General features: G+C 33.1%; 1 protein-coding gene across 1 annotated transcript; it reads right to left on the bottom strand.

Moving 5' to 3' along the window:
• Positions 1 to 849: 849 nt before the first annotated feature.
• LOC130965561 (probable serine/threonine protein kinase IRE) lies at positions 850 to 7721 on the bottom strand. Its single transcript, XM_057890329.1, has 17 exons — positions 7309 to 7721; positions 7142 to 7214; positions 6841 to 7017; positions 5374 to 6729; positions 5018 to 5190; positions 4561 to 4810; positions 4199 to 4291; positions 3969 to 4109; positions 3764 to 3856; positions 3453 to 3654; positions 2978 to 3063; positions 2416 to 2504; positions 1742 to 1793; positions 1591 to 1647; positions 1339 to 1494; positions 1105 to 1185; positions 850 to 939 (listed from the first exon to the last, which is right to left on the bottom strand). The coding sequence occupies exons 1-17, from the start codon at positions 7719 to 7721 to the stop codon at positions 850 to 852; spliced, it is 3582 nt and encodes a 1193-aa protein (XP_057746312.1).
• Positions 7722 to 21257: the final 13536 nt, after the last annotated feature.

The following is a 21257-nucleotide window of genomic DNA, read 5'->3' as shown; positions in this document are numbered from 1 at the left end:
TTCCCCTCCCACGGGCAGGCAGGCATGCAGCTAGCTTCTTTGCTTTAGTTTTAATGCATTTCAGACGCGTATCACTCTAATCTAATGCATGCCAGAGCTTTATCTTTATTTTACGCACGAGGGGAAGAAGATGAGATAAGAGAAGGACCTCTATCTCAGTCGAAAAAGATGCCTTCCACCAAAACCTGCACGCACGACAGTACTCTTCTCACCCATTATGACCACGACACATAAACTTCCATTTTATTATATCAGTCGAAGAAGGCACTCACTAGTCACGCGGGGCTGGGGGAAGATTAACACTTGGGACAAAAACAAATAAATACGTAAATTCATTAATTCATCACCTTTTTTCTTTTTAGTTTTAGTGTTCAAGTTTTACGAGGAAGGGCATGTTCAAAGCTTCCTATTATGTATGTACAAAGAATCAAGCTGCCTAAAACCTCCACAAAGAGATGCAATTGCCACAACAAAACCTTTACCAAAACTCATACACCTATTTCTAAACTTATATATACCTAATACTTTATTCGGGGTTCAAACTAGCTTCGCTCCTGGCTTCTTTCTCCCCTTTTTCCTTCACCTAGAAAGCATAGGTGTATGCTCATACTTAAGATTTTCGGTGTAACTGTACCCTTCTACCTTCCAAAAGCACTCTGAGCAAGAGATAAAATCTTATTAACAGTCTCACTCGGTTCAAATCCTAAAAGACCTTCTACACCGAAAGATGACAACAAACAAGTAGAACAACTTCTTGGGCCACATCACATTGCATCCAACATGAGACCAATAATACCCTCGTAGTCACACGAAGAAGGTAGGAGAAAATTACCACCCTATCTGGTTTTGTCATGAAACTGATGGATTGGAGTTATCGGGCGATTCTTTGGAGTTCTTAATCACCAGATCATAATTGATAGATGCTAGCTGAGACAAGTTCTGCAAAAGAGATCATGGTGGAAGAGAAAATATTTTCGTTCATCATAAATGTATTGTGCATTGTAAAAGCAATAAACTATTTGGCACTACAAAATGCATAGTTTACATAAGATCTTGAATCAAATTATATTGACCAAAGTGAATACCAGGCTCGACCAATCTCACCTTAAATGAGAAATTGCTAAAGGAGTATTGCACCTCAAGAGGTGGAGCACTGAAATCTGCCAAACTACCACATTGATCACCCTGATAAACAAGTATTTCATTAGAAAACATCATGGCCAGAAGGTTGACAATTTAGTGCTACTACATTTAATAGATTATATCAGCTGAAATGGTTTTTAACACCCAGTTAGAAGTTCAATTTAAAAGGGTAGCAATATTTAACAATGTTCTTACATCTTCATCTAATAAGTCGCTGCCAGAGGTGCTGCTTGTTTCACTAATGTCATCAAAGTCACTACCCCCAGTACAATGTTCATCCTCTGGATTCCAAATGTACCGGCTCATAAAATAACTTGTATCAAGAGCTTCAGCTGATGGTATGAACATAGCCTGAAAGCAATTGAGATAGATCCCAAGTGTGATGATTCCAAAAGATACAGCAAAAACATATATCAAAGCTCTATAATAAACTAACTAGATGTCAACCTTCTGCCTTGCTAAAGTATCCCAATTAATATCCTTGAAGAACGAGTGGCGTTTAACCTTCCATCAAAATTAAAGTTGTCATGGTCACATTTTTGTGCAGTATTTCAGTGTGCAAGTACCCTACTGCTTTTATGAGCAATAAATAACTTACCTCTGTAGCTCCTGTTGCACCTAACCTTTGGACTGGATTTTCATTCAATAATCTGAAAGAGACATACTGTCAGCCACATCCAACATGACATGAAACTTGAATGTGTTGAGTTGAATGGAGAAGATTTCATTGATCAAAGACATGATTCATATTAGATCCTTGAGGGGATCTTAAAAGTGCAAAACATTATAAGCAGTTGAATGAACCATATACTGTCAAGTTCACTCAAACTGACCCAGCTTTTGCTGACATATTATGTGAACTTTGGAAAGCATTTATTCTTATCGATTTCCAATTTGCATGTCAGAGTCTATTTGAAAATACAATATTAGTAGTGTTAATTGTTAAAATGGACAATCATCAACTTTTACTTTTGTCACAATTTACATTTATTCGCTTGGTTAATCCCCTCTAGATACATGCCTATGGTTAAAGCGACATAAAACATGACCAAAAAAAAAAAGTGGCATTATACAATGGGATGTGTGCATTCACAGCTATAAATTCCTCATTAGCATTCTTTAATTTACCCTTTTTCTTCTTTATGATATACCTTTCCAGATTTTATGCAGGTAAAGATTACAATGAGTAACTGTTCAATAGGATACTACTTTGATAGCATTGTCATGTTGAAACACCCATAAAATGCATAATTTTACTTAAATAATACTTACTTGTTAATCAAATCATATGCTTCAAAGCTGATCTCCTCAGGAACCTTGGGCCATTGTATATCTCTGTTGATTATGTTATCAAAAATTTGCTGCCCAAAGAAAAAAAAATGAGAAAAAATTGCATAATGATCCATCCATATTCACATATATGAAAAAAAAAAAAGTAAACGAAACTTATTAGTCCCTTTTAAGTTCCAACAAATGCAAAGCAAAATATTTAATCAAGTTAAAAATCCATATAAGTATAACCATATAATAGACAGTAGCCCAATGTCTTGATAAAAAAGGCTGTAGCAACAGCATCCTATGGTTACTATGTGTTGGTTCTGTTCACATATTAAAACAAAGTATATAAAAATATCTTGCACCATAACCATATTAAAACTAAGTGTAAAAAAATAAGGAGAGCATTAATTTGGCAAATTTAAAAAACAGGAGACAAAACTTAAGAGAAAGGCTGCCTGCTATCATTTAGAAATGCGGAAGAGGAGAAGAAAAGGGAATGTCATGTATCAACTCCTTTCATAGTCCTTAGAACCGGAAACATATCACAAAATCCTACCTGGGGATGTTCTGCATTGAATGGTGGAATACCCACAATAAGCTCATAAAGAATCACACCCACGGACCACCAATCTGCAGTTGCACCTGAGAGGAGAGCATGCAAATATACGGATGTAAGTCAAACAAAACGAGATAAAGAAAAAAAGTAAATAAAATGGTGACGCTAACTTCAAACCATTTTTGCATGTGAAATGATGTTTGGTTATCAAAATATAGGGCATTCTATGGACAATGGACAAAAAAATAACTTGAACAAACCATTTTTGCATGTGAAATGATGTTTGGTTATCAAAATATAGGGCATTCTATGGACAATGGACAAAAAAATAACTTGACCTTTTTACCCTAAATCCATTCCAACTTTTATTTATTTCTCTGCTATGCCCATGAAACGTATACATTTTTTTAACGTGCAAATAACATATCTCTTCTTATATAATTTGTATTGTTTAATTGATGGATAAAGTGCCAACCATGTCCCATCCCAAGAAGTATTTCTGGTGCCAAATAATCTGGGGTGCCAACTATTGAATGCTTTCGACGTCCTTCCCTTTTAGAATAATGTTGAGGTTTTAGTTCATCGTCTCCTAGAAAACCATTATTGTAAAATGATTGTGCTGATAAGTCATCTGTGCTGTTGATAAGACCAACTTTAGAGAGTCCAAAATCAGTCAACTGTAATCGAAGGTATTAGACAAATATTAGAGGCCGCAAATATTATTCTTGTTGGAGCATCTTAAGATGACAAGTTGAAACATGTAGTGATATACTCTTGAGTGCTAACCTTAATGTGACCATCTTGACCAATCAACAAGTTATCTGGCTTCAAATCTCTGTGAATCACATTTAAGGTATGCAAATACTCCAATGCAAGAACCTGTAGAATGAATAAGGAAAATAGAAAAATAAAGAACATAAGCACAGTTCTGCGAGAACTTACAGATATTCACAAGCAAAAGCCAACAAATTACAAAGGTTAATATGCTTACAACTTCTGCAATATAGACACGAGCCATATCTTCATCTAAGCAACCTAAATTTCTTAACAGAGAATAAAGATCTCCACCATTCAAATACTCCATAACCAGATAGAGATTTTCTCTACATGTGAAAGAGTAGAAAAATCGGACCTGTTCATCATAAATTCATGAACATCATATTAGTATTACCAATATGCAACAATTTCACATACTGATGCCACATTGCAAGTCCTGCTCACCACAAAAGGATTTCGAACAGATATGAGGATGTCTCGCTCAGCCAAAATACTTTGAACTGCATTTTTACGTATCATATCTGCCTTTTTCAAAACCTGCAAAAGTGAAAATTGAAAAGAAGTTTGTAACTTCTTTTTGTTTCTCTTTTTGTTGATTTGGCAAGAAGACTTTCTAATAATTTCTCTACTGAACGATAGCCAGTTGGCAATGCCAGACTGAAAAAATAATCTTATGGTTCTAAACTTCAGCATATATGTTGTTACGAGGTACAATTCAACAAAAGGATTTATGGCATCATTTTATCTCAACTTTCTCTAACTTCCTTTTTGCAAAGCCAACATGTCTACACAGTTAGGAAGCTAACCTTTATAGCAAATAAATCACCAGTTGCCCTTTTCCGGGCAAGAAAAACTCGTCCAAATGCACCCCTACTTATTGGCTTTATTATTTCAAAGTCTTCTATAGAGGTTCGGTCCTTGGAACAAGGATTAATTGGACTAGCACGAAGGCTACGTACAACATCATCTTCCACTGCACTCTCTTCTTCAGCCATGATATTTGACGAGTCTACCTTTTCATCTTCTATCTGCCCACAAAGAGATATATATTTCTCCCTGTAAAATGAAGTTGCAATTTTGCAAGGCAAGGTTTAAGCATGCTGAAGGCAAAAGGAAACAAATAAAAAATAAAGGGGTAAAGTTATATTGAGCATTCCCGCAATAATGGTTTTAATAAATGCTAGAAATATCTAGTAGGCCCTTTTGAAATCACGAAATGTATTTTTGTACTAGAAATCCAACAGAAAAGTTACAAGTGCTCACTGTAGAAGTTTCTCTATACGTCGTCCAAAAGTCTCCAGAATGAGGCCATCCACTTTTCTGTCTTGAATTGCATATTTCAGGTCTTCTAAGCGATCAAGCATAATCTCCAAAGAACTGTAGTCACAGGCATTCACATTTGCAACAGAACGAGCTATTTCCACTAGCTTATTAATCTGTCATTTGACAGTTTACTAATCACCAAATTTGTACGTATATACTTAGTAGAAGAAATCCATGAATTACAAAACTTTTATGTATAAAGGTGATACATGTTATTAGTTAATGTAATAAAATGTAATGTTTCTATGCATCACAATATATTCAATACAGAATAAAACTGACAGCCATATGTATACCTGGTCGTAACTCTCATATTCAGATATTGCTATTCTTCCACTTAATAACACTTCTATCTGACTGGTTCGTGGTGTTATCAAAGGGGATCTTGGTGTCAAGCTTCCAGTTGAAGATATTTTTGTCCCATGATCAGATTTTAAGTAGATATGCGGTTCACACGATATTTCGGATGGGAGGTGCACATCATCCATAACAAATGTATTGTCAGTATCATTGGTAGAGTCAAGCATGTCTTCAGAGCATCTAGAAGAGATGTTATTTCTTTCTAGAGTTAACTCACTGAACTCTTCATGCACACTTGATGTAGACATTCTAGACACCTCAAAACTGTCTCCTGCAATTTCGGTACTTTGGGTGCTTTTAGGTGTCCAGGATTCCAATATCTTTTCAATAGTATCAGAAACTCTTTCAAGCCGTTCATTTACAGTTAAGCCTTTCAAATCACATCTATCAACAATTGTGCATATTCGAGAATGCTCCTCCACATGTACAATTGGTATTTCAACCTCACAAATTCTGCAGATCATTGAATCTTCATATGTTAGATTTTGTTGATCTCCCCAGAATCCCCAAGAACCCTTTCGTGTCCTTGATGATGACACAGAATGTTCAGGTTGACATGACATAGCATCCAAATTTTCAGAATTCTGTTCTTTGACCAGCGAATGATCCATATCACCTTTTGAGGGGAAATCTCCATCATCTTCATCCTTTTGCTTTTTGTCAATAGCTGCTGGAAACCTTTTCCAAGAAGCCATCCTATAGCTATTTGGAGTGGAACTATTTTTTGTTGTACTATCCTCCTCCGCATTGCCACTCATAACTCTTTGTTCGTTAGCTTGAGATTTCGTAGTCTTTAATTTGTTTTTCTCTTTTCCTTTTGACTTTTTCCGCAGGTCAGCCATGTCATGTCCACCAATTGGAGCATCAGCATTTTGTTGTGCAGCCTGCAACAGCTCCTCTGGATATACACCAAGATCGCTGAGCTGGTGAAGACCCAGAATGTGATCTTGTTCATAGCCACTTTCCTTGTGGAATTGCACAAGACGGGTGCAACGAGTGAGGATAAAAAGTAGGCGTGTGTGAGCTTGCTTGAGGATCCCCACAGGTAAATCTTGACGTTTGTCATCTAAATTTTGAACAATAGTTTCACACTTGACCCAAAATTCGGTAGCTGACATCTTTGAACATTGTCGAGCAACAATCAAGAGATCCTCCAAGCTCTCTGCCCATTCAGGATGAGACCCTGAAATTTTTTCAAGAATACCCACTAAATCTCCAGCAAAAGCACCCAAGTCCGAATCAACTTCTTCCTTCAATTTTTCGAACTTAACTCTAATTGCCACCATGACTTCCTACAGAAATATTTCATACAAATGTGTTGAGAAATTCATGTATTTTCAAAATCAATAAAACAACTAATAATAATGTGATAGTTTCAAGACGATAGATAAGGAATAATGTACCTCCATATGGCCTAATGCACGGTGTTTCCAAATTGGAAAAGGTCGAACACCTTTGGAGTTGAGTTCATGGGAAAAGCTTTTGATATCAGGTTGTGTCCTTCTGCGGCCACTTGTTGCACGCAGGATTGCCTGAAAACGTGGGGAATTCATTTCTTTGGCAAAAGCTGCATGATTACCCTGTTCCAACACACAACCTAATTAAGCTAAAACCTAGCTAAATTCCTCTAACTAATCTCTCGTTGAACCACGCCCAAAAACAATTACATACAATTCAAGATACAAATTAATTATTATACATCACCTCCAGAACAGGAAGCAGCTGAGAATGAGCCTTCAACGATTTGGATTGACTCCAATGAACTTTCTCCCCTAAACAACAACAATTAGGAATTTATCAAAAGAGAAAGAATGTTGTCGAATAATCCAATCAAAATAACGGAAATGCATGTGTACGGAAACGTACATGGTTCCTTAGTAGGTTTGGTTGTAGGAATGTGGTCAATGTTTGAGACGACGTCGTTTGTGAGAAAGGAAGAGGCGCCAACGGAGGAGCAATGGCGGAGAGGGGAAGAAGAAGAGCGAGTGCGAATTTGATTAAGCCCTAAAGAAGACGCGAGAAGAATGGAGGGTTCTCCGGAATCGCAATCCTGCATGTCTTTCTGCACCTTGCTTTGTTTTTGTTGTTGTTCTTTCTTCTCCTGCTGCAGCTTCTGCTGCTGCTTTTTATGTTCTTCCTCGGCCAATCTGTTTGCTTCGGCCTTAGATTTGGACTTCCTTCGGAACGGAATCGGAGGAATCTTCTGAAGCCTGAACTTGGCGGAAGAGGAAGAGGAAGAGGAGGAGGGGTCGGCGTGGCGTGGTGGCGTAGGTGTTGACGTCATGGCATTCTGAGTGATGAGAGAGAAAGTGAGAGAGAGTTAGGGGAAAGTGAGTGATTGAATGATTGATCGATGGAAGGGTGAGGGAATGGATCGTGGTGAGAGTTTTTCGCGGGAAAATTAAGAGGGAGAGATGTACGGAGGGAAGTTCGTTAGAGAATAACGAATACGATGTCTGATTTGTCAACGTGCTTCGCGGGAACCATGTAATGCGATGTATTAGCCTTCTTCCTATATTACGTGTCTATATATGTGCCTATTTATTTGTTTCTCCTTCTCACACTTGCATGTATCATGCTTGACAAATAGGATCATCCCATTTTGCTATTTATAGAATGCTTACAATTGTTCTTGTTAGGTTAGATTCTATGGAATGTTATTTTCAACATTTTCCTAGAATATCCATTGTCTAATCATCTTCTTGAAGAGTTCTTTAGAGAACCAAATTTTTAGTTAGGCTTCTTTTTACGATTTTGTTGTGCGACTAAATTTTTTTTTTAAGTTGAATGAGCCCAAATATTTAAAAGAAATGGAATTCTCATTCACATGATTGAAATGTGTATGTAGTGATCCAATATTTAAAACTTAAAAGTAATCATTAATTCATTATATTTAGTAGATAGATACACAGTGATCAATAAGTAGTAACCCTGATTTGGATAACAAGGAATCAAGGATGAAGGAGTCTTAAATTTGTATCTCATATTTTAGTCATTGGTCAACTTGTCTAAAAATGGAAATCCAAAGAAGTTATATATACTAGCGCTTCAATAGTCAACTATTTTTCTATTATTTTTAAGAAATTAATTTTTATATTTTTGTTTTTAAAATTATAAATTTAATAAAATAATTTTATAAATTTAAAATAAATAATATTTAAAATTAAATATAAAAATTTATAAATTATTTAAATTAAATAAAATATTTAAAAAATTTATTATATCATTATAATATTATTATGTGTAACAAAATCAAGATAAACATTTATAAAGTAATTATTTATAAATATTATATAAGTTTATTTATTTATTTTTTTAACAGTTAGGATTGAGACTCAAATTCAAAATTTCTAGGTAAGGATAAAAAGATTATATCATTTGAGGTATGAAGCAAAGATAAAACATTATATTCAAAGCATTTTTTATCTTCATAAATAATTCTAAATTTTATATTCAATTTATTAAATTATCTTTAATTTTATTACTTTTTTCAAGTTATTGATTTATACTTTTATTATATTCTTTCATTGTATCATACACTATTATTTTTCTTAGTATTATTCTCTATACGCATATCTGTCATTGTCTCAGCACAACTGTTATATTGCCTTATTCTTTTTTTTTTCTCTTCTCACCTTTTCTTCACCCGATTGTAATTAATTATCACCAAGTACTATTATCACAATTTTCAATCTGATATATCACTTTGATCGATAATCATTCATTATGTTAACTTTTATGAGTTGTTAAAGTGTTATTAAAAGAATTCGTTTTTGTCTCTTTTGAATATCTAGATGTATAAAAATAATAGTTTTTTATTGACGTACGAGTTAAGTAATTTTATTGTTCTATTAATAAAAAATTTAAGACATAAAACATTAAAAAATTTTGTTCAAATTATCAAATTTAATGTTAGTAATTCTAAAAAATAATATCAAAATATATTAATTTTAACTAATATAATAAAAATAGTATATTATTGTAAGTTTTTAACTAATAATTATAAATTTAAGTTACAATTTAATATAATACCTTAAAACAGAAGATTGTTATTACTTTTCATATTTTACGGCTATTATATAAGTTTCACGTTTGCTTTATTGTGCACATTAAGTCAACTATAATTTATTATTTTATTTTGTATATTTTGAAATAATGCGATCGTACTATAAGGATGACATTAGTTTTTATAACTAATGCGAATTTTTTTACTATTTTATTTGTCATTTAAATACTATCCAATAAAAAATTACTTAAAATAAAACACTATATAAAGAAAGATAAAAAACTTTTGAATTTATTATTTTGGTTTGTTTCTTAATTCTCACTTGATATTACTCAAATTTAATAGGTTGATGGTAGTGATTCTTTTTATTAATTTAAAAATTTTAACACCCTCTCTCTCTTTCTCTCTCTTAATTTTATTAAATAAATTTTTTAGGTTAAAATATTTTTAACTTCCTCTATAATAAGTATTTTTTAAATTATCTAATACATAAAATATCACATCTTTTCATTTTATCTTACGTCACTGCTCTCAGGCTCTCTTTGTCTCTCCTCTTTCAGACTCTTACCCAGACCTAGTCCCACAGCCACACTCCCACTGTCTCAGTACTCTTAGCCTCACCTCACTTCTAATCGGCTCCACTTCCATCACCGAGATTCACTCCACCGTCACCAGCATTCATTTATAGTCGCGTTTCTTCCGTCGTCTCATAAGTTTGTTGTTTGACTCGTTTCCTCCAGTTGTACGATTATCGTCTCCTCCATCAACGCAGTGGGCGAAGGTTGTCTTCTCCATAGGCGCGGTGGTTGTCTCCTCTATCAGCAGCTCAACGTGTTCGTCTTCTCCTCCAACGGCACGATCATCTCCTCCAGCGGCGAGGTCGTCTCCTCCAGGCTCCAGCGGCTTGGTTGTCTCTTCCATCGGCGGTGGTCGTCTCCTCCAGCGGCTCCATCAGACCACGGCTCCTTCATCTTCATTGTCTCCATCGTCTTCAACTCATCAGGTAATTTAATTTTAATTTTTAAATAATAAATCACCAGAATAAATTAAATATTATTTGTATACAAATACTTTTAAAATACCATAATCAGTGTGTTATTGTATAATAATTTATATTATTTCTTTTAAATTATTCTAATATATTTTACTAATTTTCTCGCTTGTTATTTTTTAATAGAAATGAATGGTTGCTGATATAGTGGCAATTGAAACTTGCTATTTTAGCATGCTGAATTGCTGATTTAATACGTTGTTTCAGTGTTTCACCAAGTGCTGTTTTATGAATTTTAGTGGATTGTTTTTATGAATTTTTTTATATCTTGTTCTTAATTTTTTAGTTGTAACTTTAATTTAAAATAATTAAATTTAAATATCATGTTATTTTTTTGTTATTTAAAAGAATTTTTATTAATAATATTTTAGAAATAAATAAGGTTAAATAGATGAAAAATGAAGTCTATAGACTTATTTTTTTATAAAAATAGGCAAACAAAGTCTTAAAACAACTTTTTTAAATTACGCACTGACCTCAAAAAGTGCAAATAATGTATTCAATTTGATAAGTGTAGTACGAATTGAATAGAATTTTAGGTTATATCTGATCCGATTTATGTACAGTCCTACGAAATTGGGTTTTGTGGGTGTCGCTGGTTTTCTCTTATCAACTATGACCATGAGTGTGTAGATGAGCTCCCAAAAAGAGCTACTAAAAATAATATAATTTACGTAATGATACATCCTATATAATATAATTTCATATGGCAGTAATAAGAAGATTACCATCAAATTCTATCTACTACTACTATAATATATAGTGTGAACGTCTCGAAAACAATGTAGGTACTAAGTTTAGTAACAAGAGTATGTCCATAGAAAAATTGAACAACAATCAAATAAGCAAATTAGTAGTATTGTGTTCACAAAAATTACGCTATAAAGTGACCAAACAGAATACAGTAACGTAGCACTATTAGAACAATAATGAACTAAAAAGAGGTTCAGAAGTTTCCCTATTTCACGTAAGCTTTTTTCTCCCTCCTCTTTGAGTTTTCATATGTTATCATCGTCTCTATAAAGAAAACAAAATTCAAGAAAGGAACATATATGTTAGTGGAGCCATGTGACCTTGCATTTTTTATTTGGCCAGTGTTATTGTGTTGAAGCCAAATTTTTTATGCAGATGAGGAAGATGCGTGGACCGTTGGAGCGCTTGACGCCTGGCAGTGCCATGTTGACACACGTAAACAGAGACTCAGAAGGAGCAGAAATTATCGGAAAGTGGGTTAATTAGAGGTGTTAGATTATGAGTTAATGAAGATGGGTAATATGTTGGGCGTTTTTGGTAATGGTGGGCTATGTGTAGTCCTATTGATGAATATGAAAGAAAGTTAAATTCTTTTATTTGTTGGCTAGAATTGGACGTTTATATTTTTGTAGATTGATAGCCTTTATATGAGATTGACAAAAAAAAAAAAGTGTTTAAGATTGCAGATTAAAACAAGTATGAATTTTGAGAATATAAAATTATATGATAAGAATATAAACTAAAAGATAAGACTAATAGTATTATTAGTGTGGAATTATAAAAGTTGAAATAAACAAAGATAGTAGAATAAATTTCAGAATTTGAAATAATTAAAAAATTAAAAAAACTTAAAATTTGAAATTATTTTAAATCTGAAACTATTGGTAATTAATGTTGTAGAATAAATTTTAAAATAAGTAATTTTAATTAAACAAGATAAACAAATGTACTACTATAAGGGTTATTTATTTAGTATTTTATTTTGGATGAGTATTCAGAGTTTATAATTAAGGATTTATAGTTTACAATTAGGTTAGAATTGGGGTATTTTGGATTTGGAATTTGAATTTAGGATATGTTCTTGAGGGTTTAGTGTTTAGAGTTTAAAATTTAAGGGTATAAAATTTAAAGTCTAATGTTTAGGGTTTAAGATTTCGTAATGTATATTTAGTTTTTTTTTTTAAATTAGTTTAAAATTTAAATTAATGAATATTAATTTAAAGTTGACAAATATTTAGTATAAACTAAATGATTTGAAAATAAATACTCTAAAAGATTTGATATTGTAATTTAAATATACAATTAGATTGTGTTTAGTTAATTAAAACATATGTAGATATTATTGTGTTTAGTTAATTTTTAACTATTCTATAATGATAAACTAATAAATGGTTAATTCTATTTGATTCAAATTAATATATTTTTGAATAATTTATTTAATTTAAAATAATACAAGGATTTTTAATTTTAAAGTGAAAATTAACATATGCAGACATTTTTTTATTTTTAAATTTGATCGCTGATTGAAGTGAAAATTAACATATGTAGATTGGATATGCGGATACCTATATAAAATCCGCAATCCAATTTTATTAGTGTACGGATGAAATTGATATTTGTAATTTTTGAGAATATCCGATCTATAAACACTTTCTAATTAACACAAACTTTTGGGATAATTACTTGACTTCTCACCGACCAATCCTGCAGTCTACTACTTTTACTCACTTGTCTTTTCATGCCACTTTAAAGGTAACACGTGTTCATCAAATAGTCTGTCTAATTCATTTTAGAACTGCTGAAAAAAATTTAATTAAACACGGTAGCATAGTCCTTATTATTATTATTATTATTATTATTATTATTATTATTATTATTATTATTATTGTATGGTTTTATAGCTTCTTGTTTAGATTTAAAAGGTTACGGATTTAAAATTTAGAATTAAAGACTAAAATTTATGAACAAGTTGAAAGGCTTTGAGTGAAATTTTAGAGTTTAGTATTTAAAGGTTATTTATTTAGTATTTTTTATTGAGTATTCAGTATGTTAAGATTTGTAATTTAGGTTATGATAGAGATAATTTGAATTAGTGGTTAGGGTTTAGAATATGTAGTTGAGGATTTAGGGTTGAAAAGTTATGTGTTAAGGTTAAGGGTTTTAGATGTAGGGCTTGTGATGTAGTATTTACAGTTTATGTTGAAGAGTTTAGGGTTTAATGATGTGTATTTAGTTTTTTTTAAAAAATACTTTTAAAATTTTAAATGAGTGAATATTAATTTAAAGAGGACAAAATCTAGTATAAATTAAATTATTTAAATTTTTTTATTATTCTAAATTAGTGAGTATTTTTTAATTTTATAATTTTTCTTTATTTTTGTACTATTTGACAATGATTTGAATTTAGAAAAAAAAATAAAAATATTGTTAAAATATAAAACATTGTGGTCTTTTTTAAAATTTTGTAACATTTTAAAATTAATAAATATTGTATAGTTATAGTCACAAAAAAAATTATAAAGTTACTAGAAAGAATTATAAGTGTCATCTATTTGAAAAGTATAATGTCTAAATTATTTATAAGCATGAGACAACGTTTAACTCGACTCCTAAAATTTCAATTCTGTGTTTTCACTCTGTATAATTTAGGATTTATGGTTTTAATATTTATTATGTAAGGTTTTTAATGATTGAATTATATGTGTTTCGTAGGATATAGGGTTTAAATTTTAGAGTTGAGACTTTAAGACTTTGGATTTTTAATCTATAACAAGTCAATTATGTTTATCATTTTGTAGTTAGATGTAAAACATAATATATAATTTTGTAATTTGTAATTTTATAACTATTGTTACTATTATTTTATCATTATTTATTTTCTTGGACCTTACCTTTTTATATGTTAACATCCAATATTTATTGGACCTCAAATGTCATACCACATATTTCTTAGACCCCTAAGAAAAAGCCCAACAACAAATTAATCATCATTAACAAAATATTTCTGCATCTATATTATTATCTACCTCTATCACTCGCTGGACACGCGGTAGGAATTATCGGGAATCATCGAGACAACCCTCACACGCGTCAATTCCTAAAATGCGCCACCTACTTTCAATACCTACTGAAAAAAAATTTCTTCGGCACCATAGTATAACTTTTTTTATTTAATCATAAAAAAAATTCAACTCAATTGAAGAAAAAATACATACAAAAAAAAAGAGTACTATAACTTGGCTATAATATAAAAATCACACGATTCAAGAAAAATAATAATGTCATCAAATATAAATAAAAGCTTACTTTACTTAAATGAGCAACTTACTAATAATATTTGGAGCCATATGAAAATATAAAAAGCAAAACAATATACCAAAAATCTTTAGAGCCATTTTGACAATATCTAAGGCCCAGCAATATGCATTCACTCTTTCTCCAGTTTTCTGTCACAAGAATATAATTTTTCATGATCTAATTGTCTTACAAATTTGATACATTTTTACTACTTATCTTCAGAAATCAAATAAAAAATCACTAAAGTTATTTATGTCCTTCAAATTATCTCCATATTTATGCCACAACGAAACTTATCTCACATATACAATAATTAGCACTTTAGCAATTTCTTATGATTATTACTCTTTAAAATATCATTCTTCTTGTCTAAAATAATTTCTATTTAAAAAATAGTTTTTGTTGAAGTGATAAATTACTATAATTATGGAAATAGAAGAGCAAGAATGAACAATGATTTAGTAATATAGACAATTTAATTTATCATCAAGCAGTAATTCAATAACAGAATCATCAAAATTGAAATTTATCATCAAACAGTAAACAAAGATTGAGGTATTATTATCAGCAACACTATAGCACACCAAACAGTAGCATATTAAAATTAAAGTTAATCAATAATCACAACACATTTAATAATTAATAATCAGTAAATTAAAATAATAAAATCATAACATATTGACACACAAAATAACAGCATAGTAGAACCAAAGTTAATCAATAAGCGAGTAATCATTCACCAAAAATTAAAAACACAATTACAAGCTTCGAACCACTGAGCATAAAAAAAGTAAAAAACAAAAAAAAAACTAAAAATAAAGTGAAGAACAAGCGACCGAGCCACTGACCATTGAAGGCGACGCCGACAAACCGTTGATTGACAGATGATGCCGTCCAAATGCCGGTGAAAAGATGAAGACGACGGATGGGCGAGAGTTCGCGGAAGAAGAGAGCAGGGGTTGGAAACTTGGGGGCAGTGGCTACACGGACAGACGGCGGCAGTGAATCAATGGACCGGTGGTGGCAGCAACTAGGGTTGGAGGAGGGGGAGTGATTCAAAGGTCTGAAGCTTGAGTGTGAGAGTGAGATGTGAAAACTAAAGAGTGAGATGTGCAGCTAGGGTCAGATCATCTAAACGTTTAATTAAAAAACAACGCCGTTTTTACCAAACTAGCGGGTTCTCGGCCGATTCACCAGTTTTTCACTGGTTTTCATTTTGACATTTTTGTATGTTTGACCAAACCGTTAATGTCGTCGATTCACGGTTGGACTGATTCGACCGGCCGGTACGGTCTAATTTTTAGAATCATGTGGTTAACTCATTAGTCCACTTAGACAAATGACGGGAGTTTGTGTAAGACTCTACCACACAAAGTCTTACGCTATAGTCGTAAATCAAAGGTGGTGGGGCATTATGACACATTAAAGTAAAAATACATGCATAGAATTCGAAAAATAATAATATAACTAGAAACCTATGAAAGAAGGATAAACAAAACAACGACTGTTATCACACTCAAAGCGTTAAAGGTAAGAAAATAATATCCTAATGAAATTATGGGATAGAAGCCAATTCTTAATCTGGATCACCATCAGAATTTTGTTTAAATGATCAATTATTCCTACTTAATTTGAGAAAAAATTCCATTGTTCTAGTACCGTGCGAACAAGCCACCCCGCCCCCATGCCAGCTCGCCTAGTGGGGTGGTCTTGAATTCTTCCCCCATCTTGCCTAACGTTGGGTTGGCGGTCTTAACCTGCCAATTTTTTTTTCAATTAATAAATGATGGTTATCAGTGGCTAAGAGAAGAGAGGGTTGAATCTTAGTTTCTTTTTTGCTGAATCTTACTTTTGCCTTTTTAGAGGAACTCAGAAGATATTTTTACTTTTATCTCATAATATTTGAGAGACATTTTCATTTTGTCTCCTGAGTAACAGAACCTAAGGTGAAGAAGAGAAGAAGAAGTAACACACAGATATATCTTGGTTCAGCTACCTAGTGCAATGTAGCCTACATCTAGTCTCCATTTCAATCATGATAGAACTTCAGTATCTATTTTACAAGATTACATACACTAATGTTTTCCTAGGATCTACCCAATCATATCTGGGATAAATCCAGATTCTAACTCAATCTGAATTTGACTAGGACTCAACTTAACTTTCAACAGCAAAAGTGCTAACCCAACTTGTAAGAGAATCCCCACAGGATCATGATACAAAACAGAAAGATGTACAAAGAACCTCTAAGACATCTTATGATTTTTTCTCATTGTTTAACTCACTGCCTTTTACTTCTCATTAGCTTTTTTCTTACAAACCTCACCATGTTTGCCTTTTTCAATGAGACCCAGACAGACTAAAGTGAGAAAAAGAATACTAAATGAACAACATGAAGGAAAAGAACTCAATCAACTTAGATAGCTATGAGAATTGAACACAGTGCTTTTTACTTACTCTCCTTGCCTTCAAACCTTGGTTGTTCACCCTTATTATAGAAAAGTGAAGCTTCTAAAGTTGAATCAGGTTCAACCCTAATGCTGTCTTCTTCTCCATTTCAGAGCTTGCAGCGGCTTTGACAGTGAGGAGAGAGAGATCCAAATCTGTTGCATGCACCTTACCCATTCTCTCTCATCCTTTTTATTCTAGCTTCTTCAATCTTGAGCGTAGAGCTTTGCTTTGGCTCCAAATTTTGCTTTTGAGCGTTGATGAGCTTCTTATCACGTTGGACTTCACTTTCTTCATTGATGCTTGTTTAGTTCTTGGTGTTATCTGATTCTCCTTAGTTTCTTGGTGTAGCACAAATGAGGAAAACACCTTTTGAAGATGCTCTGACCGGATGCTATCTTTCTTTTGTTGTAACTTTGAAACTTGCTTAAACTTGGTAATAAGTTTTTTGTCCTTCAACCCACAAAGCTACTGCACTTTTCTTTTTCTTTCTTTCTTTCTTGATGGACGACATAACTGAAGTGAAGGAGAGGAGAGAGAAGAGAGGACTTTTGGCTTTTGGTGGAAGTTTCAATGAAATTAATTGGAATGAATTTGGGGTTCAAGTAAGTGAGAGTGGGAGTAGATAACTATATGAGGCTTGTGAATTTTTGGGCTCATTTCTTTATTTTCTCATATTTGGTTCATGGATTTGATTATTAGTTCATTGGGCCATGTTTCCAAAATTATTTCCCTGCATACAAGCACACCATAATCATATAAACAATTTATAATTCTCTAATAATGTTTGTTTATCATTTTAATCAAATATTAGTTTTCCAAACTCAACAATAAATAATTGAATATTAAATAATATATATAATTTCACAATTATTTTAATAAATTCATAATTTCTAAAGACATAAAAAAATTATAATTTCTAAATTCACAAGCATTAAAGTCTTTATAATTTTAAATATGTAATAAATATAATTATCAACCAAAATTTTTGAAACAAAATAATAAAATCAACATTATAAAAAACAAAACAAATATTATCCAAAACATATAATTAAACGTTCTTAAGTATCTAATCAATTAAACATAGAACATAATCCAAATTATAACTTAGAACATCTTTAATAAAAAAATGATGGGCCCGCCAAAAAAGTCCGCCCCGTCCCGCCAAATTTTGTGAATTAGACGGATTTTTTAGTTATGACAATTTTAAATTTTCAGTCCGACCCATCTTTTTTGACGAGTTAAGCAGGTCGACCCGATGGATTTTAGTCGATTTGTCACCCCTGCGTGTAATGGTGTAATGCATTTGATACCTAAAAGGTTGAGTCACAAAAGTTCAGTTTTGCTTGTCCTTTTAACCATGTTATGCAAACTTAGCTTATCATCTATTACTTGTTCTTTCCAATAAAGGGTAAATTTGATTTCAACCATTTTTACTCTCTTATTTTTTTGTTCAAATATTTTTTTTTAAACAAAAAGTTCAGCACAACAAGGTAGAGTATCAATAGAAAAGTAATTAACAGATAAAATAAACTATTTCCTAATCATCTTTGGTAAAAGCCATCAACAATCCAAAAGATCAAATATCACTCCACTCTTTATAACTCCTAATCGATCTGTTGACTACTCCTGCAACACCCGTTTCTTGATTCCTGAAGATTCTATCATTCCTTTTCATCCAAGTGCAACCAAACTCACAAACATTCTATCAATTCGACTGCACGTTTGACTCCTGAACCACATACACTTACGGTCATTCAACTCTATATCCACCAGTTCCATATTGCTCTTACCTTTTTTCCAATTGCACAACCTCATTGAAGACACCCATGTAGCAAAGAGGAACTTGACATATTCCCGATAAAAAAAACTCAATTATTCCCACACAGCAAACTTCTCTTCCCTTGTATATGCACCATACACCAAGCAAACCGCACAAATAAAAATTATTTTTTGTCAATTTCTCTTCTATACACAACCATCTCTTCTCCTTGTAACAATTACTCAACATAAACATCATATCATCCCACATTATTAATAAACCTCTAGAAGCACCTTCCAATCCCACAAATTCCAAACCCACCGTATCATTACCCCAAAATTGTACTACATCAAACTTAGTAATCATCTCCTTCTTTGTCTCTATCAATCCTAACATATTCACATTATTTTTACGCTTAAATTTTTTACCATTTTCACTTTTCAACACCTCCTAAACTCCTCATATTCCACGAACTAAAATCATTTAAAAACTTTATTACACACCTTAATCCAATTTTTGGGACATCTCCTTCTTGCTTTCTCTTCTATTTTACTTGCCTTTTTTTTGTGCCAATACTTCATTATGAGTTTGAAGAATAGCCATAATGTCCTCATTCTCGACATATAAAACAGCTCTGATTCGACTGCCAGATCCCAAGAAACCCTATTTTCAGCCATATCTTTATTCCAATTTTCTCTATGCTCATCTTGATTAGTTTCACCGTCTACATCCTGCTTTGAGTCCCTCAATTCTTCTAAGTTTCTTACAGCTCCTTCATACTCCAACCCAGTTTCCTCCACCACTGTATTCTCATCCTCTAAATTTGAATCCTACATTGCATCACCCCTCATCAGACATATGCCAACATACTACTTACCACTCCCTTCCAAACTAGCGTAGATCTCATTAACTACACTTGGTGGAATGTTTTCCTCCGCTATGCTGTTCGAATAATTCTCTACACCTCCGCCAATCTCTTTTCTGGCTTGATTCTGCTCGTTGAGTGTATCAGGGGCTTCACGCTCTTTCCTGCCTTCCACGCCATCAAACTCAGCACAGATATTATCACCTCTGCCACCAGCAGCTGACTTCCGCGCTGCTCCCAGATCCGTCTCGTCAGCGCTGTTCACCGTGGCATCAACCCCTTTGCGAACTCCATGACCAGCTACGCCCCTCTCTTCACTGTCGCCCGCAGCAGCCAGCAAGCTAAGAAGGCCCTTTTAAAATGCACAATGACGTATTCTCCGTCGCATCACACAACCACTTCACCGCCATATCCTACTAACATATTGGGCCTTGTATGCTTCAACCCAGTCCCAACTGTACTTTTGTTTAACACCAAATGAATCCCTTCTCTCCGTTTATCTCCATATTCCCAAGTCTCTATTCTTTTAGAGATTGCTTTGTTACTAATTGTTTGAGATCTCATAGATTTCACACTCACCATAACTGATGGATACACCCAAGGATTATACGTTCGCGTTTTCAAAAAACTCTCATGCCACTCATCCAAATCCTCAATGGTAATTACCTTTCTATCCTTGTCATGCTCTGCCCTCTCGTAGCCCCTGTGGCATCATTACCACCGTATCCCATCCCAACTCCAACGGTTCTCTATGAGATTCTAGTTCTTCACTTCCACGGTGTTACAAAACAACTCTCCCTTTCTCGTTCACCTCAATATCCTTTTCTTTAATTTTTTTTTTATGTTTTCCATCAGGAGACTCCTTAGAATCTTCATCGTGCGTAGTGATTTTTTTTCGGACATCAATTCTCCTCCTATACTTAGCTTCTCCCACAAAGATTTCTTTACTCCTTAATCACATTCCATTCATCTCCTTGATGACCTTTAATGCCCCTCCTTTTGTAGTATACCTGATGAAAACAAACAGGTGGATCCGGCCATTCTTCTTACATGCCAAATAGATGTCATTTATCTTTCCTGTCTACTTGAACATATGAAATAATTCATTTTTTGAAATAATGCCTGAAATTGTCTACAAAAATTGTGAATGATTCACTCTCCAATCGGAGATATGTTTCCTAGTTCCAAACTCGTGAATCTTTCCCAATATGGGGCTTTTTAGCTTTATCCCACCTTACATTAGGCATAGATAAATTATGAAATACGAAAACACACTTCAATTTAATTCAATTAAAGGGAAGGGATTGAAAAAAACAACTTCATCATCATGGTGAATGCTGCATATTTCTTCTTCGGTGTAATAGGTGCGTGACTCACAACCTCCCTCGCTCGATCTTTTTTCTCTTTCTTCAATTTGTGCGCATGTTTGAAATTAGCCGATGAGTGTTTCCGGTGCGGAGGGAGCGGCATGGAGGAGGAAGGCGGCGTGACGGAGCTGCGCAGGGGAGGAACGTGGCGTGTGTGACCTAAATTTAAAACTTTTTTTTTGTTCAAATAATTTTTATTCGTTTTAATGCAGCCTCCAATAATATCACTCGAATGGGATCAGGTATTTAATTCATAACAGTAATGGGAATT

This window comes from Arachis stenosperma, chromosome 3 (assembly GCF_014773155.1).
Source record: "Arachis stenosperma cultivar V10309 chromosome 3, arast.V10309.gnm1.PFL2, whole genome shotgun sequence".
NCBI lineage: Eukaryota > Viridiplantae > Streptophyta > Magnoliopsida > Fabales > Fabaceae > Arachis > Arachis stenosperma.
Note: the sequence above shows the minus strand (reverse complement) of the source record. Positions and strands in the feature narration are given on the sequence as shown.

Bases quoted from the DNA above. Each gene is read 5' to 3' on its own strand.
- LOC130965561 (XM_057890329.1), bottom strand. From the start codon at position 7,721: ATGACGTCAACACCTACGCCACCACGCCACGCCGACCCCTCCTCCTCT. The intron at 4,811-5,017 runs GTGAGCACTTGT...TTCATTTTACAG, and splicing joins CGTATAGAGAAACTTCTACA to GGAGAAATATATATCTCTTT. The intron at 1,648-1,741 runs GTAAGTTATTTA...TTTTGATGGAAG, and splicing joins GTGCAACAGGAGCTACAGAG to GTTAAACGCCACTCGTTCTT.